Below are 26905 nucleotides of genomic sequence, written 5' to 3'. Positions count from 1 at the left end.
TCGAGTGGGTAAGATCACTGAGCATGAGTCAGAGTGTCTGCTCTGGCTCCTTGTGAGACCAGGAACATCTCCCACCTTCAACCTCCCTGATATCGATGGAGCATGAGGGCTGAGACTAGCCTCATATGATGTCTCCTTTGCCTTCTTGGAAGACCAATGCAGGTGACACACAGAGCTGGGGTAAATGATGTGGACAGGGCTCTCTCCTTCTCAAGGAGAACACTTTGGCCTGCAGAGACAATGGGCTCAAGAGAGGAGAAGCTGAGGGCCCCTGACCTGAGAAGCCCCTTTTAACTATAACAGAAGGAAGCTCTCCCCAGGCCTCCTGTGTGCTGATCAAGAGGAAAGGAGGGGCAGGGTGGAAACCTCCTGGCTGGAGGCAAGGGTCCTCACTGGTGGTGACCCAGCAGCTGCCCCAGCTTCATTTGCCAAACCCAGGGGATGCCTGGAAAGCCAGGGCCAGGAGCCATGCAACGGGTATTTCCAGACACAGAGGAGTCCGGGGTTTATGGTCGCCTCCACGGCAACTTTCCCAGAGCCCCAGGCTTCCCCTTCCCTAGCTCCTTCCTGTCCCCACCCTAGCAAATGAAAAGGGAGGCTGGGGGTGGGGTGGGGAGGGAGGGAAGGCTCAGGGAGGCCTCTGCTTGGAGACCCTCTGGCTATAGGCCAAGCCCCATCCTGCCCTTGCCCCCTGCCCAGATCCCTCAGGGCATGGAAACTCTGAGAGGTGGCCCACAAGGCTACACAACAGGGTACAGGGTAAAGACATTGCTCAGAGTGATGGGACTAAGAGAGAACCTTCTGCCAACTTGCGCTGGAGGACTGAGGGAGTCGGGACAGAGCCCGAAACCCCTTGGGCCCTAGATCCTGGGCCGGCTTCCTTAGCTGCGGTTTTTCTTCCTCTGTAGGAGCCTCTTCACTCATCCGTCCTCTGCCCTGGTTGGCTAGCCTCCACTGTCCCTCCCCAGCACACAGGTCACTTGTCTCTGAAACCTCTCTTCTCTGTAAACGTTGACAGGTGGGAAGCTCTCCCCAGCCCACCCCCCCACAACCCTCATCCCCTCTTCTGGCTCTGGCCTTCTGTTAGCATCTAGGCTCAGTGTTGTCTCTGGGTTTCCCAGGTTCCTGGGTGCCCTTCGCCTTCCTCCACTGAACAACAGCTCATCTCCTGGAAGGAACTCTGACCTCTCATTTCTCCACATGGCTTCTGATCTCTGATCCCAGCTGCCACCCAGGACTTGAAGCAAGCAAGAGATAGGGGATAGGCAGCCCTGGGAACCTGGGAGTGGGGGCTACTTGGACAGCCTCCGTGGAAGAAAGGGTCAGGCCTGAACCAGGAAGTGCTGTGTTTCAAATATTCTCATAGAGAAAGACATCAAGGATAGGCACCAACTCTGAGCAGCTGCTTGAGTGGGCAGGGCACTGATCCCTGGAGAAGGCTGAGGGGGAATCTGACTGCCATGGTCAAGGAGGTGACTGGTCTGAAGCAAAGGACGGTGACGGGCTGTCTCCTTTTCCCACCATGGTTGGAATTGAGAGGAAACGGGCTTCAGTTGTGGCAGGAAGGATTTAGGTTAGACATATAGGAGAACTTCCTGTGACAGCGTCTACACTACGTATCCCAGTTGTTCAGCCAGGTTGAACTCTCCCCTGGAGTTGCATGTTGATGCTTGCTAATGAATAACTTGCCTTGCCTGTAATTAGCAAAGAACCTCCAGCCCAGAGAATGTATGTGTCCAGACTCTCCCCAGGGAAGAAGTCCAGAGAGGCCTTGGAGGCACCAGAACCAGAGCACCAAGGAGCTTTCTAGACAAGCTGAGGCCGCTGTGAATCAATGTCACATTGCTTCTCCTGCCCCCAGCCCTCTGGCCGCCACTCTCAGAAAAACAAGCCCTACGGAGCTGTCCAGCCACAAGAACTTTGAGGCAAAGGGGCAGGCTGAATTTCAGGTCTGGGAGCTCATAGAGAATTTCCAGAGCAACAGTGAATACTCAGGCTTTCCAACACCAGGGATTTCAGTAACAGCCTCAGTTAACTCTGTACATTTAGAAACAGACAGGCTTTGACCCTCTACTGTGTCCACTCACCCCACTCTCCTGAGTCCTGCTCGGCAGCACGAATACTCCTTTTGCTGGAGCATTCTGCCACCAAGATCTCTGTGTCTCCTTGTGACCAACTCCCCCCACCCCCCCCCACCCCCGCCCCTTGCTTCCCCTCCTCTCCTAAGTGGCTTCCTCCCCTACCCTTATTACCACAGCCCTTCTCCAGGTAGAGAGGAAGCTGGGGAGAGAGAAGACAAACCCATCAATTGCCATCAAAAGAAGAGAATGCAGGCAAAAGATGTGTACGCCCCATGGCTAGCCTTCTTGGGGCCACATGTATATGCAGAGTGTGGATCCAACTGTCAGCCAATTGTGGATGTGTTCTACCATGTGCCTAGCATGGGACTAAGGTCCGCAAGGCCAAAAGGAGCATCACACTTCTCTCCTGATGTGATGGGATGTGGACATGAAATCAAGGTCCGTGAAGAGGAAATGTGATGACCTTTGGAACCAGGGTTCAGAGAGGGAGCAGGGCTTTAGGGGTCAAAAGAGACTTGTTGGAGGGCCTGGATGAAGAAAAAGAGTGGAACTTGGAGAAGAAGGGGCATTCCTGGCGGGGAGAATGGAGAGAGGAAAAGGATTGGGGGGAAATGAAGTAGGCAGAGCGGGAACAGATTTCACACGGAGAGGATGGGACATGAGGTTGGATAGCTAGGGTTTGGGGACCCAGCAGGCAAATTTGGACTTGACTGAGAGGCAGTCAGGAGCCTGTGGGTTTTTGAGCCGAGGAGGCCTGCAAGGCCGTCTAGAGCGGTGAGGGACAAAGGGCAAGCCAGAGGCGGTAGGAGCCTTTCTGCACTTCTGGCTGGTAGTCAGGTGTACACAGATGCCTGGGTCCTGCCCCTGAGATGACTGGCCACCTGAGAATCGACTTTCCAGATAGAGCCCTGCAAGCAGGACCAGCATTAGGGCTCCCCAGCTCCAATGTGGAGGGCCGAGGCCGCTCTGGCCATGCCACTTCCCCTGCCAGTTCTCCCCACTTCCTCCTTTTTCTCTCAGAGGCCCGAGGCCTTGCCTGGAAGTCCAGACTCACCTGGAAGTCCAGACTCGCCTAGAAGAGGATAAAGGGTTGGATCAGGCCTGGGTTTGTCTAACCTCAGGCCTGGAACCCACAAAGGGAATCCATAAGTGTCTCGAGAAGCTCAGGGTGAGGTGGGCTCTCAAGCCACCTAGACCATCCCCATATTCTGTAACCAAGAGCTTGAATACTTCCAGGGATTGGATCCTCACTCCCTCTCCAGGCTGAGCCTGCTCTTTTTTTTTTTTTTTTTTTTTGAGCCTGCTCTTTAGATAGTTCTGGTTATAACAATCACGTCCGCTTATTGATCCAAAACTGCGGCTGTGGTCAGTGTGGTCTGGGGCAGGGAGGACTGTGTTTGGACTGGGCCTCGCTCAGGGGCTTCTGGAATGCCGCTGCTAAAGGGAGGGTCCCCCACCCTGTTGGATCTGGGGTGGCTCTGCAGGGTCTCGTGGGCCCCTTTCTGTGCCTGCTTGGCACCCTGGGCTGGGGCTGTTTAAGCATGAGAAGCCCGGGTCAGTTCCCGGCTCGGGGGTGGGGCAGCTGGGGTGAGGCCAGCCCTGCTTGGCCCTTCTCAGCCTCACCGGGGAGGCCAGGCTCAGGTCAGCCTGTCGCATGGGCCGTCCCTCCCCAGGCTGAGATCATCGCCCTCCGGCCTCCATGGCAGCCCCCACCCCCAGCTGAGCTCACTGCCCTGGCCCGCTGGGGGACATTGTTGTCTCCCGGGCCCCTCCCCCGGACTCAATGAGCTGTTTGTTGGCATGTCCGGCGCGGGCAAGGGGAGGGCGGGCACAGGGCGCCCGCACACAATGGGGATTCCGTCCATTCTGAGGTGACTGCGGGAACCAGGCTGGTTTTGTCCCTGGGACCCTCATTCCCACCATTTAGCGGAGCCGGAACTCCAGGCGGAAGGCCCCGTATAAGAACAACAATGTCGTCACCCTGTCTGTGGGGGAGGGTGCTGCGGGCCAGGGCTCCTGGGGCCCAGGGGACCCACAGTCTGGGGCTGCTGGAGGGGCACTTGGGGCAGGTCTTGGGGCTGAGGCGGTGCCAGAGTTCGGCAGGGCAATCCCCCCACAGCCCTGCCAGTCCATCAGCAGCCTGTCGCATGCATGGAAGGGGGGTCCCCAACATCACCAGCCACGCTCCGCTCCTCTGAGTGCAAAGATGAGCCCAAAGGTGCAGAAGGGACGAATGCGTCCTGTGAGCCCTGTCTGGTGGTGTGCCATGGAGGGACTGAGTTAGGGCACCCTGACCTGCAGGCCTTTCTGCATCCAACTTGGGCAAAGCAAAGGCCCAGTGCTAGGCTACTAGCTGGGCTAGCCTGCCCCTTCAGAAGTGGTATTGGCTGCTCAGACAAGTGTTTATTTTCTAGTTGGGGGGTGGCAGGACGTCATGGCGTTTCCCTCCTGCCTGGTGCTGCAGTGGTTCTCACAGTCTGGGCACTGGTGACATCACCAGCCTTTCCTCCTCAGCCCTGGCCTCCAGGCCTCACCACCCCCCATGCTCTGGCCCAGCTACATAGTTCTGAAGCTCCTGCTTCCGGTGCAGGCCCTTCTGAGCAGGTCCTCATGGAGGATGTGAGCAGCTGGGAAGCAATAGACCATCCCCTTGTCACTGCCCTTGGCATTCAGGCTGAGCGGAGGGATAGCCCCTCTGTGCTCACCCTCACCAGGATGGTTGGTGTCCCACCCGGGCCGCTCCTAGTGCGATGCTGGCCCTTTAAGGGTCTTGGGAAGCCAGAACAACAGGAAATCCAAACGGCCTCATTAGGCAGCTCGGAGCTCAGCACAGTAATTAGTGCCCTGAAAACAAAACAAGGAAAAGCAGGTGGTGGTGCCCCCCCCAATCTCGGCTGCCCCCGGCATGGCCTGTTAGTACCCAGAGCTAGGCAGCTGGGATTGGAGCCCCTCCCTTCTAAGCCCCCTCACCCCAAGCCCTGAAGCCGGCTGCCCACTGCCCAGGCCAAGGGTCAGAGCCTGAGCTTCTGGGGAGCAGGCAGTGGCCTCTCAGAGAACTGCTTCCCCTGGGGAGATGGGAGCCCCAGAGGCGTGCATCGGGGCTTCCCCTCTCCCACAGCCAGGTGGCCACTTGTCCAGGGCATCCTCCACCTGTATGGAAAACAATGCGGTGGGGGCTGGGAGCTGGGGTGGGCTCCTCCAGTGGGAAAGGGGAGACCCCTGGGAATCCAAGGCCAAGAAGGCCCCCTTAGGAGACGGAAAAATCCTGCTCTGTGGTCCTGTCTCTCAGGATCTGTGGTGATTCTCCAGGTGGGCAGGACCACTTGGACAGAGGGGACGGTAACCCATGGGCCCTCTGGACAGACCCTGGGGATTTCCAAGCCCCCTCTGTTGGTAAAAGCCTGGCCAGGAGCAAAAAGGGACCCCAGTGAATTTTCCTGAGCCAGGCTGCAGTGGGAGACTCACCTTGTCCCTGATCCCTGAGATATCCCCCTATCTTTGTACAGCGAGGGGAGGGATATACTATGCTCCACTTAAGAAACAAATATTCACTCAATAAACATTTATGGAGTAGTTGCCATGCTCCTTACACTATGCTGTTAGGGTGTTCCTGAGATGGTTTCAGAGAACTCATTGTGCTAGCTCATTACAGGTCCTTCTCTGTCTCTTTTAAGTAATCTCTGTGCCCAACGTGGGGCTTGAACTCACACCCTGAGGTCAAGAGTCACGAGAGCCAGACACCCCAGCCCTTCCCTGTCTTGAGAAGGCCTTTGAGTGGAGGGACTTTGGCTCTCTTCAGGTGTGTAGCTCCCCATAGACCTAGCCCGTAGGTGATTTCTGCATGATTATGAACAATCAAAACTGATGCAGGAATGGTCTCTGACTTCAGAGAGTTTCCCGTGTAAGTTTACCAGCAACAGCAGCAGCCTGGCAAGACCCCCAGCCCATGGTCATCATCACGGCTCCTGTGCTCAGAGCCCAGACGTCCAGGAGAAGGGCCCGAGCCTTTGTGCCGAGCAGGGACTGAGGGCATATGGGGGAAGGAACCTTGAGTCCTCCCGAGAATAAAGCTGGCTATGACCCTGGGGTGTGGGGAGGAGTTGCCTGGGCTACCGGCTCTGTGAGGAAGGGGGTTGCCGAGCAGGAGAGCTGGGCAGGTTGGGTGTGGAGGGTGGCCAGCCTATGGCTGGGAAACGCGGCTGTAATTAAGCTGTGGGTAGGTTTCTGGTCACAGAGCCTGTTGGCTGAGAACAAAGGCCCCAGACATCATCGCCCAAGGGGAAGAGAAGGAGCAGAGGAAAGGGGCAGCAGTAACCCAGAACCTCCTATCGGGTTAGGCAGCTGGCCCCCGGCTGGTCAGGGAACTCTGCAGTCTGGAGGCCATCGTCTAGGTGGTGGATAATTTCTGAGGGGCTTCAATCTGAAACCGAGGGGCCAGTGCTGATGCCAGAGGTGGAGGGGACCAGCCAGCAAGTGACCAAAGTGTCACAGGGTCATGGAACAGGGGTTTCTCAGCCCTGACTATACCATAAGAATCACCTGAGCAGCTCCCTAAAGATTTTGATGTAATTGTTCGGAAAAGGGGCCTAGGAGGCTCTGGTATTTTCTAAAAGCTCCCTAAGGGACTGATTGCGCACCGTGGCTTGAGAACCACTTCTCCCTGGAAACACAGGGCCCTGCTTTAAATCCTAGGGCCTCATTTGCCCCTCCCCAGAGCCCACGATGATCAGAGTCCACACCCACTAGACCAAATCTCCTGGAGGGCCCTGGGGAAACTGGCAACAGAGTCCCGGCAGCTTGAGGGTGGAGCCTTTGGAGAAGCTGTCCCCTTCTGGGACCCCCAACCCCAGTGGAAAGTTACCCAGGGAAGCAACCTCGGGGCAGACAAGGCGAGAAGCCTGGGGGGAGGGGTGTCCATGGGGTACCCTTGGCCTCTCCAGGCCCCCTAGCAGGGACCCTGCCGCCTAACCCTCTAGGTTCCCAGGCCCAGGGATAGTGGCCCCCAAGAGAACAGGCTGGGGACTGGGAGGGAAGAGAGGTAGACTTAAAGCACCTGAGCTGATGGGGCCTGATCCCGTTTGGGACGTGCGCGCTCCTGAATCATTTCCCGGATATAGCTCAACGGCCCAGACTTCAAGGTTTTGGGGGGGAAATCTTTTTTCCAAGTTCCTCGATCTGTCATCCCCTCCCCCGCCGGCCGGATAGGCCTGGACCAGTGTCCTCTCTCAGCTCCCCCTCAGCCTCCCAGCTTGGGCTTCTCCACTGAACTCCCTGGACATTGTTTCCCGCCTCAGGAAGTCTCTGATGCCCTGCGCTGGATTTTGTTTTCCTTGTTATCGGGACAACTAATATTTTTTCCTGTGCGGAAAAAAAAAAGAGAGAGATTTTCCCAAGCAGATTACAGCTGTCAGTGAGGGGGGAGGGGGCTGGAGGTTGAGCCCTCCCTTCACCCTCCACTTCTGCCACCCTTACAGGGCTGAACTTTTGAATGAAGCAGGAAGTCCTGGCCCCACAGCCCCCTGGGCCAGTTGGAGCTAGGGGCAACTCTGGTCCTGGCCTTGGCAGAAGAGTCAGATCCCTGCCCTCTGCCCGTGGGGCCCCTGCTTCCCCGCTAAGAGGGCTGACCCATGGCTAGGTCCCATTTCCAAGGACAGAGAGAGGGTCCTGAGCTTGCCTTCTCCCTGGGGAACAGAAAAGGTAGGACCTGGGAGGAGGGGGAGCACACAGGAGACCCCGCTCTGTGGAACCATGTGACTTTGGGCCATTCCCTCTCCTCCCTGTGGCTTGGGCTCCTCCCCTCCACCAGGGGACTGGGACGCATTGACAGCGACCTCACCTATCTAAAGGGTTCTGCGGTGACAACGCCGGTGAGATAAAGAGTATGAGTCAGCGTCAGAGGTTCTTCTGACTCAGGTCAGAAGAGTTAGTGGCAGGTGTCTCAGTACCTGTGTGACCTGCATGTGGCCCCAGTGGCCGGCAGGACCTGAAAACAGAGGCTGTCCCTAAGCAGGCTTTGATCAGCACACCTGGGTGTACAAGCGGGTAATCATGAAACACACACACATACACAGGCCTGTGCATTCTTCCTTGAAAAATGCTCCCTTTCTGCATGGGGGTTTTGGGGCTTTAGGGACAGGCCGTGGGGCCTTATGGGGTAGTAGCATAACCAACCCTGCAGCAAAAGAGCCTTACCGAAGATGACTGAGTTTCTTTCCAGGTTAATGACAATGAATAGAAGAGTTTCAGACCTGGGTTACTCCTTTGGTGGTGGTGTGCAAAGCATTAAGAAAACGAGCTGCGCCCCACGCCCCACACCCTGTACCCTCCTGCATGGTGGGATGGGCCGCTCTGAGCCAGGCTGTGCTGCCTTCATCTATCAGTGCGATGGGCTCCTCAGTGGGCTGAGAGCAGGAGGGAGCAAGGCAATCTGGCAAGAGGTGGGAGGAAATAGGAAGATTTCCATTTACACTTATTCTTTTTTTTTTTAAATATTTTTATTTATTTGACAGAGAGAAATCACAAGACTTCTAGGCAGAAAGGCAGAGGCAGGCAGAGAGAGAGGAGGAAGCAGGCTCCCTGCAGAGCAGAGAGCCTGATGCGGGGCACGATCCCAGGTCTCTGGGATCGTGACCTGAGCCGAAGGCAGAGGCTTCAACCCACTGAGCCACCCAGGCGCCCCTACACTTATTCTTTATCTAAAAAATATCTAGCTTTAATAGTAGTTCCTATGGGCTTTGAGTCTAGTGTGTCACTGATACATAAATGTTCATAATCAAAGCTGGAAACCACAACCCTGGGAGACCAGAGCCCCCATGAAGACTTTATATCCTATCAGAAGCCCGGCTTAGATCGGTGCAGGGTGAGGGCAGGGAGCTGTGGAGGAGGGGCTGGGGAGCTCCTGGTACACAAGGGGCCCTGTCAGATTCCCGGATGCCACCAGCCATGTGGACCTTCCTGGCCACCCCATGGCCTCCCTTCTCCCTGCCCAGCCTTTCAGGCCTGCTTAAGCCGCTGGAGGGCTCTAGAACATTTGACCGCCATGCTTCCTGCAAGGGAGAGAGTGGTCCTGTGTGCGATGTTCCCCTGACCCCTGGGGCTGGCTGAAGGGCGGCAGGCTGGGGTCCCTGTCGCTGCTCTGTATGTTGTGTCACCCCCAAGAGAAAAGTCCCTGGCGGGAGGCGGCCTTCTGCCGGGAGGCTGTTTCCTCAACCAGCCAAGGTAAGAAGTGGGGGATTTCCAGCCCTGTCCACGGGCCTGACTTTAGTACTGGGGGCTCCTCTCTTTGCTCATGCAGCCCAGACCAGGGTGAGGACAGAAACTCTGGAGTTAGGCCTGCCTATCAGCAGGCCAACGTGAAGGCAGCGAAGCCCACGAGCCTCCCCACACTGCTCCCTGCCTCAGAGGGAGCTGAGCCCAGGAGGCAACCCCAGGGCTACACCTGGGACCAACTGGAACCCAACCCTGGAAGACCCCGACAGGCATCTTGGTGGGGAGGGGGTGCTGGAAATCCAGAGCCATGCTTACTCATGGGTCTGTGGGGAATGAGTCAAATTCATGAATGCCCCTGCCTAACCCAAGCCGCCCCTGGTTCTGGTGGTAAGGGGAATGACAGCTCTCCGTCTCACCCTTGAAGTCTCCCCTAACTGGCCTATACTTCCAAGGATGCTGAAGTCAAAGAAGTCACTTGTGAGCTCCTCAGGTGGGCACCAGAGGCCTCACATTCCAGACATCCTGGCCTGAAAGACTGATCCCTAGGAATGGGAAGCCGTATCCTAACAGCATTCCCTGTATTCCTGTACAGTGGTCAGGTGAGCAGAGAGCGTGGGTGCAATCCTGGGGGGCTGCGTAGAGGGAGAGTAGGTACTTGGGATGACCTGGCAATGGTGGGACAATGTCCCCCCTCCAGTGTGGTTCTACTCAGGCCCAGATATGGGCTTAAGAAACTAGACTCGGGGCGCCTGGTGGGCTTGGTCGGTGGAGCAACTCTCGATCTCAGGGGTTATGAGTTCAAGCACCACATTTGGGTGTAGAGATTACTTAAAAATAAATAAAATCTTTTAAAAAAAGAAAGAATGAAACAACTGGACTCTAACTCCACCTTCATGGAGATTCTCCTGTGCCTCAGATGCTTGCGAGTTTCATTTCATTACTTGGCTTATATGTATTTGCTGTGTTCCCAGGTATCTGTGCTTTGTGCACACACACACTTGCTTGTAGCTTGTGTGATTGATGCGCGCCGAGTGGAGGAATAGGCTGGGACTCGTGCAAAGTCCCTGAGAAGGAGAGGATCTGAGGGGAGAAATCATAAATCCAGCCACCACCGGGGCACCTGGGTGGCTCAGTGGGTTAAGCCTCTGCCTTCGGCTCAGGTCATGATCTCAGGGTCCTGGGATTGAGCCCCACATCGCATAGGGCTCTCTGCTCAGTAGGAATTCTGCTTCCCCCTCTCCCTCTGCCTGCTGCTCTACCTACTTGTGATCTCTGTCAAATAAATAAAATCTTAAAAAAAAAAAAATCCAGCCACCACCAATGCAGGCTAGCAACTTAAGTGTGTGCGAGTTATGGCCAATCTACCCAGCAACTGGTCTTCTGAGGAAGAGGACTGTGTTATCACCTCTATTTTACAAATCAATAAACGGAGCAGGGCTTAGGGAAGTGAAATGACCAGAGTTAGGTCATACAATGAGCACATCCAGACGTCCAGGGCAGGATTTGAACCCAAGTCAGTCTAAGGCCACACCAGAGATCTCTCTACCGGACTCTCTGGGCACGGTCTCCCTTTATTACACTCCAGTGATCCTTGTCTCTGAGACCCTGGCTGCCCTGGGTCTGAAGTAACAGGCCTTTGCGTTCCCTTTCTTTCCTCCCCTCCAGTCCAGGTGGCAAAACAGAGCCTGTTCAAGGCCACTTGGAGCCCAGGATCCGGTGGCCGGACCTTCACATCTAGCCTGTCTGTCCCCAGTTCAGAGAGGGTCTGGCTGTCCCTGGGCGGGATCAGCTAGGGCTGAGCTAGGGCCGCTGTTTACAGTAAACAGAAAGCTCCTGAGGAAGGAAGAAGGGGAGGGGCTGGGGTCGCCATGGAGACCGGGACAGAGCCTCAGGGCCTCAGGCCTGATCCACTCGCCCCACTAATGCATCCCTTCCCCTTCTAGAGCCAGAAGAGGCCCAAAGAAGGTCGGGACAGGGCAGTCTGAGCGGGAGAGGCAGGGGCAGGCAGTCTGGGCCTCAGAGCTGGGCCCTCTGAGACCACACTGCCGCCTTATTATCTATTTCTACTTATTATTAACAACTAATGTTTATTGACGTTAGGCCCTTGAGAATAGGTTTTCTTACTTAGCAACAATCAGGACGTAGGTACCATAGTCTCTAATTGAGGAAATTGAAGTTTAGAAAGATTAAGCCATGTGTCAAGGTCACAGGGCTTGCAAGTGACAGAGCAAAAATCTTGGATCAAAAACTCTCTTTACCGAGGCAGGTGGGAGATGAGCTGGCTGGTAATGCTCTGAGTCCTGCAGCCGATGGGGAAACTGAGTCCCGTGGCTACCAAGGGGACTTTCCCAGGCCTCTGGCGTTAGTCAAAGAGATTGCTGGGGACAGAACCCATGTGTTCCAACCCTAACCACTAGACCACACGGCTTCTCCATGGCTTGAGCTGGGAAGGTCCAAAGAGAAACTCCCTTTCCAGCCCCAGCCTGGAGTGTAGACTCTTCCCCAGCGAACAGGCTGCCCCTGTGGAGGCCAGGCTGGGACAGGGTGCCGTGGGGGATGCTGGGGGGTTTCTGCCCACACATATGGTTTCCAGATTCCAGGGGATGAAAAGGAGGCCCTTAGGGGCGGAAATGGGGGATGTGTGATGACAAATTTAGACAGATTGCTTTAAAAAAAAAAGGCCAAGAAACCCTAAAAAATAAAAGCAAAAATTCCGCTAGAAAACCAAAGGGAATTATTTGATTGTGAAACTGAGTTGCCGTGAGGTGCAGCACGGTTTAATGTGGAACAGTATCAAGGGTCCTTTCAACTTTGACTTTGCAGAGGCTAGAGGGAGAGGAGGCTCTGTCTGCTGCTCTTGGCTTGGGCCACTGAGTTCTGGGACAGAGATGAAGTCAGGCAAGACAGCTGGGAGGGTATCTGGAGTTCAGGAGTACTTGTTGGGGGCACTCTCCTATAAGGCTTGGACCCTTCCGGTAGCTAGACTCCAAGGGTCTGTCCCGCTGGCTTATGGTCCAGGGTCTCTGCTGCTCACATAGGGAGCACCCCAGGGAAGGCTGCAGCTGGTTGCTACAGGGGGCATGTGAAAGGATGAGCTGTAAGGTGGGGGTTTGAGGTATCTCTAAGTTCTAGCCTTAAAGGGAAATGGCCAGGAACAGAAGGTAAAAGAGAGGACAGCTGCCTGGAATTCTGGCCTGCAGTGGGCCCAAGAGGTCAAAGGTCAGGGGGGACAAGGGGGACTTCCTGAGACTCCCAGGGGAGTGCCAGCCAGCCAGCCAGCCAGGCTGTTGTGCAAGCTCTCAGGGCTGGACCAGGAGGGCAGGCTGGCAGTGGAGCCACGCCTGGCCCAGCTCCCTCAGCCTATCCTATCTATCCCCTGGAGCAAGGCAAAAGTAGTGTCCTCTCACCTCCAGAAAACTGGGACCCCATACGCCAGGGCAGCTCTCCTGTCCCACCTCAGGGGCCATATTCTATACTCCTGAGGGATCCCTCTCACACTCATCCTGAACCACTTACCCAGCATCGCCATCTTTTGAGAAACCAGAAAAGCCTTCTCAAGCTAGCCTCTTTCTTTCAATTATGCTCGGATTTCCAAAGAGGAGATCAGAGGGGTTTGTGCTGGAAGAGCCAAGACAGGGCTTACAGGGTCCCAGCCCCAGAGGAGTGAGGCACAGAATGACAGTGGAAGAGAAACAAGCCAAAAGGAATTGCTCAGGGGCCCAACACAGACGTGCCATACCATTCTGGTCTAAGCTACACCTGAGCCTCCAAGTTCTGTTATATTTATTCGCACTTTTAAGCAAAGAAATTGACATTCTGAGGGGATGATTAAACTGACAGCTGGTAAATGGCAGAGAGGAGACTTACACCTGTTCTTTCCAGTCACCTCCCCATCCGTCAGCTCAAAGCACTTCAGCTGGAGAAGGAGAGCAAGCACGGTGAAGCCTACAGCCATGTTTGCCTCCTGATGGGCATGGGGTCACTGCTGACCAATGGGGAATTTCATGGAGAAGGGACAGGATCCTGGCTCGAGCCTCATGTCAGCCACCAACTTCTCCTCTGAGATTCAGCATCTGGAAGATCAGGACCAGGGGACTGGCCGCAGTGGTTTTCCAGCTGGGTTGCTCAGCATCCTGACATCCCAGAGGGACTGGGGTGAGGGAGGAAAGACCGTAAGTAGGGGTGGAGGCCTCCCAGCCCAGCTCCCACCAGTGAGGCAGAGCAAATCCATTTCGGGCTGTGAACATCCTTGAAGGCTTTTCTTAGAACAAGAGCAGCTGAGGTGTCTGCCGTACTGACCTTCGGAAGGCATGGTCTAGGTAGTTCAGGTCCTGGGCTGGGGAGAAGCCAGAGGATCTGTTAAGGGAAGTGGGGTAGACCACATCTGGGCTTCTAGCCCTGTGGGAGGAAGCAGGTTGGAGCCAGAGCTGCTCAGATTAGGCAGAGGAGGTGAGCTGCACCTCCCCCAAAACACACCTGAGAAACACAAACAGACTTTTAGCTACAGCCAGACTGGGAACCAAGAGCAGCACCCATTTTCTTGGGGCCAGACCCATGCCCCTTTCTCTTTTCCTGTTGGGCCTGCCTGGGCTTGTTCTCAGTGGACACTGGTTGCTGGTCACCAACGTAAGGCCACCCTTACCTCCCAGTGACCCCGTGGTTCTTGACTTCTCAGCTCAAGAGCTACTTCAAGGTGAATGCCAAGAAACAGCAAAGCAGCTCAGGGAGAAGACAGCTGCCAATCCGAAGGCATTCGGCGAGAAGGACTGATCCCCTGGAGAGAAGAACCCTACTTTGTGCCCCCTTTTTCAGCCATCCTAGACCCAAGTTTGCCCGTCTGCCTCAGTTTTCCCTTTCAGAAACTGGGCACGGAATGGTGTCCCTCTCTTGGTGGCTTCAGCAGGTATAGGTCCCAGAAAAGCATCATCATCATGCTCCAGGTGGTGGAGGAAGCTGGGGGCCCTGGCTGCCCCTGTCACTAGAACTACCTAGCATCCTCCCTCTCTGTCCCATGGCCCACACTGGGCCTGCCTCTGACCACCATTCACCCTCAACCTGCTTCGGGGGCCCAGCCTCGCGCCACATAATCAAAGCTGCCAGCAGGGTCCTTTGTGGTGCTGCTCCCGTGTGGCACTGCCTAGGGGCCCCACCATGGGGCAACAGATGGACCTATGGTCTCTGCAGAACAATGGTGGGGGAGGGGCTCTGGCATCGCCTGCCCCAAACAGGAAGCACTGCATGAGCTTCAAAGAACTGGCAGGGCCAAGGGGCTGAGTGGCTGGAGCCAGTGCCAGGACCGGGCGGCTGCCTGAAGAGATGCCTGCCAGCCTCACGATGCCCGGCCTGCAGTGGGGGTGGGGCCTCAGTGGCTGGGGCCGCTGGGGCTTGGGTAGAGCGCGCCTCTTGCCCTCCTGGTAGCAGCCTTTGACCTAGAAGCAGGTTGACAGAGGGGTCTCCAATGGGAGGCCGTCATCCGGCTCCGCCGCCACTTGCCCGCCGGCTCGCAGGTTCCTTCCCAGGCCACAGAGGGTCTGGTCCTCCAGCGAGCAGCCATGAGGGGCAGGGCTGGCACCAAGCCTGCCGCCCACTCCCTGCCTCCTGCTCCCAGCTGCTCTGCTCTGAGCCTTTTCCTCTCCACTTCCTGTTCACACAGGGGGGGGCGGGAAGTGGAGGGAGGAAGCTGGGGGGAGGCATGTAGGGGGGACCCATTGAATAAAAGGAATTAACCGTTTCCCTCCTCTGACCTCTGGGAATTTCCGCCTGTGAAAGTGTCTCGAAGAATCTGTGGAGCTGGGGGAGTGGGGAGGAGGTGTGCCCGTCTTGGCCCCCTAATCCCTCCCTTGGTGGTAGTGGGGCCAGATAACTCCCTCTGGGCCCCCAACCTTTTGTTTCCTTGGCGCGGGGCAGGGGGCAGCGCCAAGGGCAGGCTGGAGCCTAACGGCCTCCGAGCCCCCTCCTAACCAATGGGGTTGATGAGGGCCCAGCCGGCAACCTGAGCCTTGGGATGGGGGAAGGGGGGAGGGGGAGAATTGGTCCCAGGGGGAATGAGCTCACACCCATACTGGCCAGGCTTGGAGCCCCGTGCCCTCCCTGCCAGGGCTGGTCCCCTTGGCCTGTCTGCCTTAGGGACCGAAGGGAGGGCCGCCCCGCGGGAAAGCCAGGCCTCAGTCGCTGGGCCGGCACACCCTCCGACGGCCACTCCCCGTGCAGCTGTGGAAGGGAGCCAGTGGTTTCGGGAAGCCGGCCGACAGCGCCCCCTCGTGCCCGCTGACGACTTGGCCAGGCAGCCCCCCAGAGCCCTCTCAAGGGCGCGCCTCAGGAAGCACCTGCTCCCCAGGACCAGTGACCGCCCTGAGTCTCCCCCAGGTGGCTTCCTTGTTTACAGGCCTCCTGCCCTGTTCTCAGCGTCACTGCCTGTGGCCACTCCTCCTATTTCCAGTGACAGCTCCAGGAGCAGCTCATTCATCTTGGTCTCTGCCCACACAGCTGCTCCCCCGCCACACCCCCTTCTGGCCCTCCCCAGGCTTAGGGCCAAGGCCCTGAGGGCCTTCTCTCTCCCCTCCATTCCAGGCCTTGCGTGGTTTCCAGGGATCTAGGAGCTGTAGCTTCCCGTTCCCCTGACTCGTCGGAACCCCATTCTGTCAGTGCCAAGGAAGCCTGGGGCTTTTTTTCCAGGAAAGAGGAAGCAGCCTAGGACCAGATGGGCAGGCTGGGAAGAGGACAGAAGGGGGCAGGGGCATCCCAGGCTGTCTTAGCCAAGTCCTCTGGGAGGAGGGAGCAATAGGGCAGTGTTTGTTTAACTAACATGTATTAGGCAGGACAGACAACCCAAGCTGTTCTAAGCAAGTGACCATGCAAGTGGCAGGTCAAAGTTTAGACTGATACCAACAGTGGGGGACAGTACCCCTTTAGCTCTCTACTGGGCATGTCTAGGTATGAGGGGAGCCTTAGGCCACATGGGGAGAGGAAAGGGAACAAGAGCCCTCCAAATCTTGGAACAGAAGGAACAGGGTTAGGATGCTCTCTACCCACCCAGACATTACCAGCCCCTTCCACATTTGCTCCCTCTTGCTTCTGGCGGAAGATGGAAAGTCTGAGGCTCATCAAAGACGGCCAGTTTCTAGCCTGACCATTGGCAGAAGCCACAAAGAGACACCTGTTCTAGTGATTAGGGAACTCGGCAGGGCAAGACTGTACCAGGACTGCAGGAGCTAAAAATCTTGGAAGAGGTCTACTCTGCAAGGGAGAGAAAAGCCTGCAGTTACCAGCCACCCGGCAGGGGTGGGGTGGGGGTGTTCAGCCTGATTCCAGGAAAACGCACTTGTTATTTTGTTTCATTCTGGGCAGCTGATAGACCACACCTATAGAGCCCAGCAGTGGACTGTGAACCCCAGTCCATGGAGCAAAGGGTGCTGCTCTCTGATGTCACAGGAAGGCCCCAATGCAGGGCTCTCTAGGGTAGCCACAGCTAAAAAGGTATAAGGTGGAGGGGGGGTCCGGTCATGGCAGTTAAATGAGGAGCAAAATCTAACATGCATATGGGCTAGTGGAGGGAGGAAGGATGAGGGCCTAGATTCATGGTTAGGCAGTGCAGTTTCCCAGAATACACTAGGGAGGAACAGACCAAGAAGAAAGTGACAAGAAATCAGTGCCCCCCAGTTGTCCCAGTGTGGAGGATTCTGTGGGGAGCAGCACCACCTGCTGGCCAAAGGGAAAAACAGTCCTTGGTCTGAGAGGACAGTGGGTCATCATCATGCCCAGCTGAAGCCTGGAGCCAGAGAGGATGGAGTCTCGGGACAAGGAAGTGAGAAAAATCACAAAAATGACAAAACTGGTTATACCTCCAAACAAAGGAGTGAGGGCCAAGGCTGAAAAGCGTTCAGACTTCTGGCAACCACCCTGTGGCATCGTAGCACCCCTGGAGAAAACCCACACGCCCCTCAGGCCAGCATGGACACAAAGCCATCAACTAGAGAGCCCCCAGTGCAGTGCAGGTTGTTTAATACGCCCCACCCCCATAACCATCCCCCTCCCTCCAGGAGGCCCTCTGCCCCAGGGCACCCTCACCCAGAGCCCCAGAAGGTGTACACCGGCACCACCACCCCCACCCTCCGAGCCCAAGATGGGGAGGGACTGCCTTTTCACTCTGGGACCAAGGGGCAGACACAGGAGAGGCCGTCCTCTGAGGAAGAAGGGTCACAGAGGGAAAAAGAAGAACGGTACTCTCACTCTAGAAGGTGAACAGGATGTCTGTGGGCCGTGGAGAGGAAAACAGGGCTGTTAGATGGAGGGTGGATGGCGACAGGGTCAGAATTCTGACTCCTCCAGGCTGAGGCCCTCTCTTGGGAGGCAGGCAGATGGCCCGGTTTAAGAGCAGCTCTTAAGAAGAGCACGGACAGCGGCAGAACGTGCTCACAGATGACACCTCGCAAGCGACAGCTCTAATTCCACTCTCCACAAAACCGTCATGGCCAAGCGGTCTCCAGATGACGGAGTGTGTACCACGATGTGGCCTTCCCAAGGGGGGCAGCTGTGCCCCAGACCACCTGCCCACCCCACGGGGTGACACCCTCCTTCCTACAGCCAGCTGAGGTGCTCCTCCTCATAGCGCTGGGGGTCAATGAAGGGCCGGTCAATGGAGCGGATCATCAGCTCCCCACAGTACACGCACTCGGCGGCCACCAGTTCATCGAGGTCAGCCTTGAGCTGTTCCCGACTGGGCCCCGCCATGGCAGCCCCTGCCTCGGCTTCCTTGGTGCGGGTGGAGCCCTTGGCAGGCGCTGGAGCAGCTCCCAACTTCCGCTGCAACTCTTCGAGCCGGGCCTGCTTGTAGGCCGGCAGGCCAGGCCTCACGGCCTGCAGCAAGCAGTCAGCATGGAACATGTGGCCGCAGAGGAAAAGGTAAAAAGGGCGGTTGAGCAGGGGGAAGTCGCAGGTGGCGCACTTGTCCTGGGGCTCCACCGTGCCGTAGCGGCCCCGCAGCTCCTGCAAGTCTCGCCGGATACGCTGGGCACTGGCTGTGGCTTCTTCCATCTCCCGCTGCAGCTCCTGGATGTGGTGGTTGTAGGCCTTGAGAGAGCTGCAGATGGCCTCCTTGAAGTGGTCGATGGTGACGAAGTCTGGAAAGAAGGGCAGCACGTCCTCAATCTTGAGCAGGGGGCAGCTGGCCAGGCAGGCCATGGCTGTCTGCACGTCTTCCTCCTCCTGCACCACGTGCCGAGCGATCTTCAGCCACAGCTTCTTACGCAGCTCCTCGTCATCCTCCGGCAAGTCAGCACACTGCTTGGCCAGGTCCACGTCCACCTGCAGGGAGATCGCAAGCAGCAGGGGTCGAGGGTAGAGACTGGGACAGACTGGGGGAGACACAGATGCCCAGGGTGAACCTGGGCCCTGGGGGAAGCCCCAAGAGGAACCTCTCTCAGTAATGGGTCTGTCCCCAGCACTGCTTTGTAAAAGCTACTTTCAGTTGAGGGGGGCACTGATGTTGGCAAATGTTAAAAATCACCTGGGGAGCATACTCGAAATAAAAGTTTTTGGGCCCCGCCCTCAGACTTCGATTCAGTTAAGTTCTGGGTCCAGACCCAGGGATTCACATTTTAAACAGTACTTCCTGTGATCCTCTGCAAGTAGTAACTCATGATTAAGATACATAACTCAGCCCTCTCCCCTCCAGCCGTTGTAACTGTAACGCAGTCACTAGCAGTATGTTTGGCACCGTTCTGAGCCCTTTTCCTATATGCTACTCTCATCCACCTCAGGACGGACGTAACTAGAACATTATGCCATTTGCAGCCCAACGGTCAGGGGCAAAGAGAGGGTCAGAAATCAGCCTGAGGTCACACAGCCCAGCAAGCGGCAGAACCAGATTCCAAACCCTGACCTCGGATCCTTGTTTCTAACCTCTGCACCACAGCTCCTCTCCGCAGAAGCCAGTGCCCTCTAGCCATAGCGCCCCCCCCCCCCCAATCCAAACCCTCAACATCTGACACCAGGACTCTCCAGGACCCCATCGTGGATGGGGTCGAAACTCATCAGCTCACCTGCAGGGCCAGGTCCACAGCCTCCTCGTACAGCTCCAGGACCTTGTAGACGTGAACGCAGGCACGGTGGTGGCCGTGCTCTGCACAGAGCCGCAGCGCGTACTTGAGGTCATAATGCACGCGGTGTGGGCTGGCACCCGCCTGCTCCAGATATGCCAGCAGCGAGGCCGGCTGGCTGCGGGCATATAGCGACAGCAGGTAATTGTGAATCGCCTGCTCTGTCTCGCCTAGCACATTGACGCAGAACTCCATGTATCGGGTGGCCTGGCTCACCTGCTGGGCCTCGCCACCCTGGCTGTAGTTCACCAGCGCAGGAATGAGCTGCCGAGCATCCAGCCGGCTGCCCATCTCGATCCAAGCGTCCACCAGCTGGCGAGGGATGTGACGGATGAGGATGGGCGAGAACTTGTAGAAGAGCTGGGGGTCACGGTGGCGAGCGAGCACAGCCAGGGCCTCCTCGTAGGCCTCGTGCTGGCAGTGGTATGCCACCACGCGCTCGTAGTCCTGCATGATCACAGCGAAGTACACCATGTGCTCCGTGTCCCCGTGGCTGGCCAACAGCTCGTGGATGGAGGCCCGGCTGGCGAAGAGCCACTCCTTGTGGCGGGGGCTGCTGAGGAAGGACCGGAAGCGCTCCCGGGTCTCCCGGTATAAGCTCAGGGCCTCGGGATCACCCTGCAGGGCTCCGAGCCGGCTCAGGTAAAGCTCCGTGAGCCAGGTGGTAAGCAGCGTGGCCTGGGTGCGCTCAGCTGGCTTCAGACTGGCCAGTTTTCGCTGCAGGAACTCTGCCAGGGCCTCCTCCTGGTGGGCCTCCAGGAACTTGAGGGCAATCTCCTCAAAGTAGCTCTGGGTCAGGGCGTAGCAGCGGGCACTCTCCAGGTAACGACGCTGGCGAAAGCAGAACTCGGCCTCGCGGGCCAGGACAGTATCCAGGCAGTCAGGCCGCTCTCGACAGTACTCTTTGGCCAAGTCGAAGCGGTTCATGTCCAGGTAGGTGCGCCAGACGTCCCGGGCCTCCCGCTGCACGTGGTAGCGGAAGACGGCCCGTTCGGTGTAGGCCCACAGGTGGCCCGTGGAGGAGTCCTTCACCATGTGCCTCAGGGGCCCAAACTTCTCTAGGAAGTGATCCCGCAGCACCACCTGCCCGGTCAGCGTGCACACCGCCTCCACGCGGTCTGCCAGCAGCAGCAGGAAGTGGAACTGGGTCAGGACGATAGCCAGGGGCGGGCTGGCTCCGGGACCGACCCCCTCTGGGTACTCCCAGACTCGCTCCTCGCTCAGCAGGGAATCGGGGCGCCCGCAGTCCAGGGCTCCGTACAACACGCCATCCCCCATCATCCAGGCGAAGGCCCGCGGGGCGGAGCGCAACTTGGGGGTATAGAAGGCCAACTCACTGTAGCCCAGACTGCTGGGGAACTCACGGAACGGGGGTGGGTGGTCCGCGTAGGCAGCAAAGAGCCCAGAGAAGCCCTGAACCTCGGCTCCCTCCGCCGCTCGCCCTATGAACTGGAAGAGGCGCTGCCGGGTGGTGGCAATGACAAAGCCACGCCCATCAGGGCCTCGCTCTGCCTCGAGGGCACACACAGGGGCTGGACCCCCTTCCTCGTTGAGTACGTACAACGGGCGGAAGTAGAGGTCTGGCGCAGGGCCGAAAAGCCCACCCTCGCTAGCTGAGAGCTCCGCTTCGAAGATCTGGCCTTGGGCGGTGCCGACAAGGATGGGACCCGTGCTGCTCTCGGTGCCCAGTGCCTTGTTCCAGCCCACACTCTCCACCAGCTGCCCCTTCCAGCGTGCCAGTGGTCGTACCTTCTGCCCATTACGGTTCACATAGAGGACCTCAGTGCTGCTCAGAGCAATCAGCAGGTGAGAGCCTGGGAAGGGGGAGAACATGGCACCCTACAGAAGGCAGCCACTCCCACCGGCAGCCTCCTCCCTGCCCCCACCACTCTCTGATCCCACGCACAAGGGCGGTGACTTGAGCTCTGCTCAAGGACCCATCCAACCCCAGACAACCCCTCCCCCCCCACTCACCCCTACCCCCCCACTCACCAGTGTGGTCCAGAAACATCTTGTGAACCTTGGCATCATCCTTGCGCCCCAGCTCCACGTGGTTGGGTTCATTGGCCTTGCCCAGGTCAATGCTGTCAAGATAAGAGTCACAGAATTACTCCAGAGTAGGCAGACCCTTTTTTGGAATCACAGACCTCTTTATAATCTGATGAAAGCCACAGGCTCTCTGCCCTGAAATCTGTATACACACATAAAATTCTGCATATGATCCCAAGGGAACTCTGACATACATACAGGGCCTCCTTAAGAACCCTCTGCTCTGTGGGGCACTTGGGTGGCTCAGTGGGTTAAAGCCTCTGCCTTCGGCTCAGGTCATGATCCCAGAGTCCTGGAATCCAGCCCTGCATTGGGCTCTCTGCTCCGCAGGGAGCCTGCTTCCTCCTCTCTCTCTGCCTGCCTCTCTGCCTAGTTGTGATTTCTCTCTGTCAAATAAATAAAATTAAAAAAAAAAAAAAAAAAAAAAGAACCCTCTGCTCTGAGAATTCCCCCACCTCATTTTGAGAAGTCACTGAACAAAAAGTCTTTTCCTCTGGTCAGTAGCGGCGCAATGCTTCTGGGAAGACTGGCAGGGGATCCCAGACTGCTGGGGTAAAAACGAACGAGAAACAGTAGCTAATGGTTACTGAGCACTTTCTGTATACCTAGCACCATGCCACAAGCTTCACTTAGTAGAGCTCAATGAGTCTTCAGGATAACCTTGAGGAAAGCTCCTGTTTATATCTCCCTTATTAAATTCTTTTCGAATTATACCCTCATTCTAACCAAAGAATCAAAGCAAAGATGTATAGTTAATGATTTTCTTCTCAAACCTGTCATTCTCCAGACAAAACTGATTTTAATGTCTTTCTCCATGCTTACAACAGCGTTGTTTTGTCACCGTTTTTATGTTTTGACAAAAATCTCTCCGTGTCATGTATATATGCATATTAATAGCTTGCTTTTCTCACTTAATGATATTTCCTGAACTTTCCACCATGTCAACTGATACAGCTTCACAGTTTCAAGAACTGCCTAATTTGTCTCTTTACGGCTCAACTATAATTTTATCATCATTTTCCTGTTGATGGGCATTCAGTGTGTGTCCAGTTTTTCCTACCACAAATAATGCTTCCAGATTACTCTTCCAAAAGATGGTGGCAAATTTATGCTCTCACCAGCAGTGTGTCAAAGTCCATTCCTGTGTCTCTTCACCAGCCCCATAGGTTACTGTTTCTAATTTCTGTCAATCTGATAGGTTAAAAGCCTGGTACCTTGTTGTTATTTCCCAAAGGTTGAAAATATATTTAGATGTTTACTAGAAATGCAGACTTCCTCTCTGTAAACTACTGGTTTATACTCTCTGCCCTCCCCTTTCTACTGAAGTGTCTTTTTCTTACTAGTTTTTAAGGACTTTTTTAAGGAATAGGATTAAAAAAATCTACAGTCTTACATGGAAAAACATCATTTTCCCACCATTTTTTTTAAAAGATTTTATTTATTTATTTGACAGAGATCACAAGCAGGCAGAGAGAGAGAGAGGAGGAGGAAGCAGGCTCCCCGCCGAGCAGAGAGCCCGATGCGGGGCTTGATCCAGGGACCTGGGATCATGACCTGAGCTGAAGGCAGAGGCTTTAACCCACTGAGCCATCTAGGTGCCCCTTTCCCACCTCCCACCACTTTTGATCGTGATCTGATTCAAATGCTTTTTTTAAAGTTAATTATTATTTTATTTATTTTGAGAGACAGAGAGTGTATGATCAGCAGGAGGGAAGGACAGAGGGAGAGGGAGAAAGATAATCTTTTTTTTTTTTTTTTGGCAAGAGAGAGAGAGAGCAGCACAAGCAGGTGGAGCAGCAGAGGGTGAGGGAGTGGCACACTGCCTGCTGAGCAGGGAGCCCAATGCAGGGCTCGATCCCAGGACCCTGGGATTATGACCTGAGCCGAAAGCAGACGCTTCACTGACCGAGCCACCAAAGCACCGTGGGAGGGGCGCCTGGGTGGCTCAGTGGGTTAAAGCCTCTGCCTTCAGCTCAGGTCATGATCCCAGGGTCCTGGGATCGAGCCCTGCATCGGGCTCTCTGCTCAGCGGGGAGCCTGCTTCCCTTCCTCTCTCTCTCTGCCTGCCTCTCTGCCTACTTGCGATCTCTCTCTGTCAAATAAATAAATAAAATCTTAAAAAAAAAAAAAAAAAAGCACCCCGGGAGTGAGAAAATCTTAAGCAGGCTCCATTCCCAGTCCAATGCACGACTTGATCTCACAACCCTGAGATCATGACCTGAGCTGAAATCAAGAAAGACACCTAACTGAGTCACTCAAGCACCCTGTATTACTATTTTTTTTTTAAGTAAACTCTACACCCAACATAGGGCTCGAACTCAGGACCCCAGAATCAAGAGTTCCATGTTCTTCCCACTGAGCCAGCCAGGTACCTCTCAGAAGTTTGTTGTTGTTGTTGTTTTGTCATAACAGCAATTACTGTGTGTCAAATATATCTATCTTCTTCCTAGTGCATTTTCTAGCTTGAGTAAGATGATCTCCCTTCAGCCCAAGAATGAAGACATTTATTATGTATTCTTTCATTTTTTTATCTTAATTAACTTATTTTTTTAAAGAGGGAGGGAGGAGAGGCAGGGGAGGGAAAGAGAATCGGAAGCAGGTTCCATGCCCAGCACAGAGCCTGACATGGGGCTCAATTTTACAACCCCAACATCATGACCTAAGCCAAAATTAAGAGTCAGCCACTTTACTCACTAAGCCACCCAGGCACCCCCATTAGATATTCTTTTGATATTGTTTATTTTTGTATTTTTAAAGATTTTATTTATTTGGGGGGGGGAGTGGCAGGGGGAGGAGCAGAGAGGGAGAAGCAGGCTTCCCGCTGAGCAGGGAGCCTGACATGGGGCCTAATCCTAGGACCCTGAGATCATGACCTGAGCTGAAGGCAGACGCTTAACCAATTAAGCCACCCAGGTGCTCCAATATCCAATTTACTTTTAATATTTATATACTTATTCCACTTCGAATTTATTTTGTGATATAGAGGCTTAGTTCTGTTTTATCTCAGATAATTATTCTGGATAAACAACTCTGCTGATACTTTTTTTTTTTTTTTATTTAAGATTTTTTATTTATTTATTTGACAGAGAGAGATCACAAGTAGGCAGAGAGGCAGGCAGAGAGAGAGAGGAGGAAGCAGGCTCCCCGCGGAGCAGAGAGCCCGATGTGGGGCTCGATCCCAGGACCCTGAGACCATGACCCGAGCCGAAGGCAGCGGCCTAATCCACTGAGCCACCCAGGTGCCCCTGCTGATACTTTTGTTATATATTATTTCCACTTATGTTTGTATGTATGTATGTATTTCCAGTTTTACTGATATATTATTTCCATTTACAGTGGATTTATTTTAGGACTCTAGACAGTTCCCCTGATCAATATGACAGTGTGTGGGTTGGTAGTATCTCTAACAGATGAAGGGACACATTCAGAGAGACTGGGTGACTTGCTCAATATTCCCTAGCTGGTAAGTGGGAGAGCTGGGATCTGATCCAGGTCTACCTGATTTTAACTACTACACTGCATTAATTCTCTTTGGGAATGGATATTCTTGGAAAATTCCAAATCTACTGTTTCACCTGTCCAGAGTGAAAGAAAGGCCCTAGTCACTAATTAGGCCCCAGATACCACTAATTCAGTCCCTACTTCTAAGCCTTTTGGGCCCTCACTCACCGGAGCAGTGTATCCTTGCCCAGGCTCATGCAGAGCTGATTGCAGGAGACAACAAGACTGGTAATTCGCTCAGAAGGGGTAAAGTCAATGCGCTGCTTTGTGAAAATGGGCACTTCCTTCTCTAGCTGGGCATTCACATACCCTACAGGGAAGGAGGGAATTACACGTTAGGTATGGAAAATGTGGAGGAGGAAGGACAAGGAGAGGCAACAAAAAATGTTTCCTCTTCACCTTCCCAACATATCCCTACCCCAAGCCTTTGGTTAAAAGCTTAATATCAATATATCAGGTAGTTTGCTAATCACCTCTACATTAGGGTCCTGGGCTCTTTTCACGCCTCTGACAGCCATAAAGGGTGGATTCTTTGAACCCATGGATTGCTGCTGCACTGTCATGTACCTGCTCCCAATGGTAATGCGGGGAAAGGGTTGGATATTCTCCCTTATCAGTCCTGGGCCCAGCAATCCCAGCTCAACTGAAGTATTCTAGATCACCCCCTCCCCTCCCCCCCGCCCATGCAGTAATGCTCTGAGTTTCCAGAAGAATGTAGGCAGAGCGAGCCCCGGGGAACAGTGCCAATCAAACTGAAGCTTCTTTCTCTCTCACCTTTGCTCTCATGTCTTTACCATTGCACAAAATATCCCAGCACTTCAGAACCCTCCGCCAACCCTGTTCACTTTCTAAAAAAATTCCCCTCAACATCAGGCTGCACCCAGATCTAGTAAAGGCCTAAAATAACCGCATTTTCCCCTGTGCAGTGACAAAGATCCCTCTAGGACCAGTCTTCCTTCCCCTACAACACTCCCCTTCAACCATTTTCTTGGACCACTCTCTTCTTCCCGCCTCCAGAAGGGGCCTGGTAGGAAAAGCATAGACTCTGGCTGAAGCCTTGGAGCTTATTCTCAGTTCTCTAAACTGTGGCCCTGTGGACAAGCCACTTCCTTATCTGGGTCCCAGTTTCCTCTTAGGACCCCAGTGGCAGGGCCTAGATCACGAGGCTGCTCTTTCAAACTTCGACCATCCTCCAGCTGGGGGCCAAGAGAGCCTGCGGAGATTCAGGGGCCTAGATCTGGGCTGCACCTCTAGGCGGTGAACCGGACCTCCTGAAACTACTTCCCCGATCCTCCCCAGCAGGTGCCAGGTGAGCGGCGCCCTCCCCTCCCTTACCGGAGTGGGGGATGCCCACGCTGGGGCAGCCAGGCTGCAAGACGGCTGAGCGGGACAGGGAGTCCTCGTATTCATCCAGGATGGACGCCATGGTGCCCGGCCTCTGGGCCCTCCCTCCCGGGCCCAGGGATTACAACAGGGTTCCCCCCTGGGATCCCCGTCGCCCTGGATTGGAAACTGCGTCGCCCCAGCCTCGGTAAGAATCTGGTGACAGATTTTGGCAATCCGCCGCCCACTCCTCTCTTTAAAATCCTGAGGATTTTCTCGCTCTCGCCTTAAAAAGCGAGAAGACTGGGTAGCCCTCCCCCTTGAATCTGGTGCAGTCCTGCACTCTGCTCCCGCACCCCAAAAGATCACTGGCTCCCCTTAGCCGATTCGAGAAGATCCCAACCTCGCCCCGGCAGCTCAGCTGACTCCCGCCCCCGGGACGCGCGCCTATAACGTAACTTCCGGGTTCTTGGAGCCCCGCGTTTACTCGCGCAGGAACGTACCCCGGCCCGCCACTCGGGGGCGCGGCAAGGGCTACGGAGGAGGAGGCGGGGCGGAGGCGGGGGGCGGAGGCGGGGGGCGGAGGCGGGGGCGGGCCAGGGCCTGGTCCGGGCGGTTCTTGAGGGGGTGAGCCGGAACTTGTGC

At 55.4% G+C, this 26905-nt stretch overlaps 1 protein-coding gene across 2 annotated transcripts; it reads right to left on the bottom strand.

Annotated features, from left to right (window-relative positions):
• Positions 1–11844: 11844 nt before the first annotated feature.
• VPS18 (VPS18 core subunit of CORVET and HOPS complexes) lies at positions 11845–26685 on the bottom strand. Of its 2 annotated transcripts, XM_046007524.1 has the most exons (5): positions 26273–26685; positions 25106–25247; positions 21380–21471; positions 19331–21201; positions 11847–18593 (listed from the first exon to the last, which is right to left on the bottom strand). In XM_046007524.1, exons 1-5 carry the CDS (start codon positions 26361–26363, stop codon positions 17868–17870), a joined length of 2922 nt encoding a protein of 973 aa, XP_045863480.1. In that variant the 5' UTR covers positions 26364–26685; the 3' UTR covers positions 11847–17867. The 2 variants fall into 2 exon arrangements, with proteins under 2 accessions (XP_045863481.1, XP_045863480.1); XM_046007525.1 differs by lacking the exon at positions 25106–25247 and having other exon boundaries at positions 11845–18593.
• Between the last annotated feature and the right edge of the window lie 220 nt (positions 26686–26905).

Source organism: Meles meles, chromosome 6, assembly GCF_922984935.1.
Source record: "Meles meles chromosome 6, mMelMel3.1 paternal haplotype, whole genome shotgun sequence".
Lineage (NCBI taxonomy): Eukaryota > Metazoa > Chordata > Mammalia > Carnivora > Mustelidae > Meles > Meles meles.
The sequence above is the reverse complement of the archived record's forward strand: the minus strand, read 5'-3'. Positions and strand labels throughout refer to the sequence as shown.

Excerpts from the sequence above, each read along its gene's own strand:
- VPS18 (XM_046007524.1), bottom strand. The coding sequence starts at position 26,363 with ATGGCGTCCATCCTGGATGAATACGAGGACTCCCTGTCCCGCTCAGCC. Across the intron at positions 25,248-26,272 it reads CGTGGGCATCCCCCACTCCG|GGTATGTGAATGCCCAGCTA; the intron begins GTAAGGGAGGGG and ends CCTTCCCTGTAG. Across the intron at positions 21,472-25,105 it reads GGCAAGGATACACTGCTCCG|CATTGACCTGGGCAAGGCCA; the intron begins GTGAGTGAGGGC and ends TTATCTTGACAG.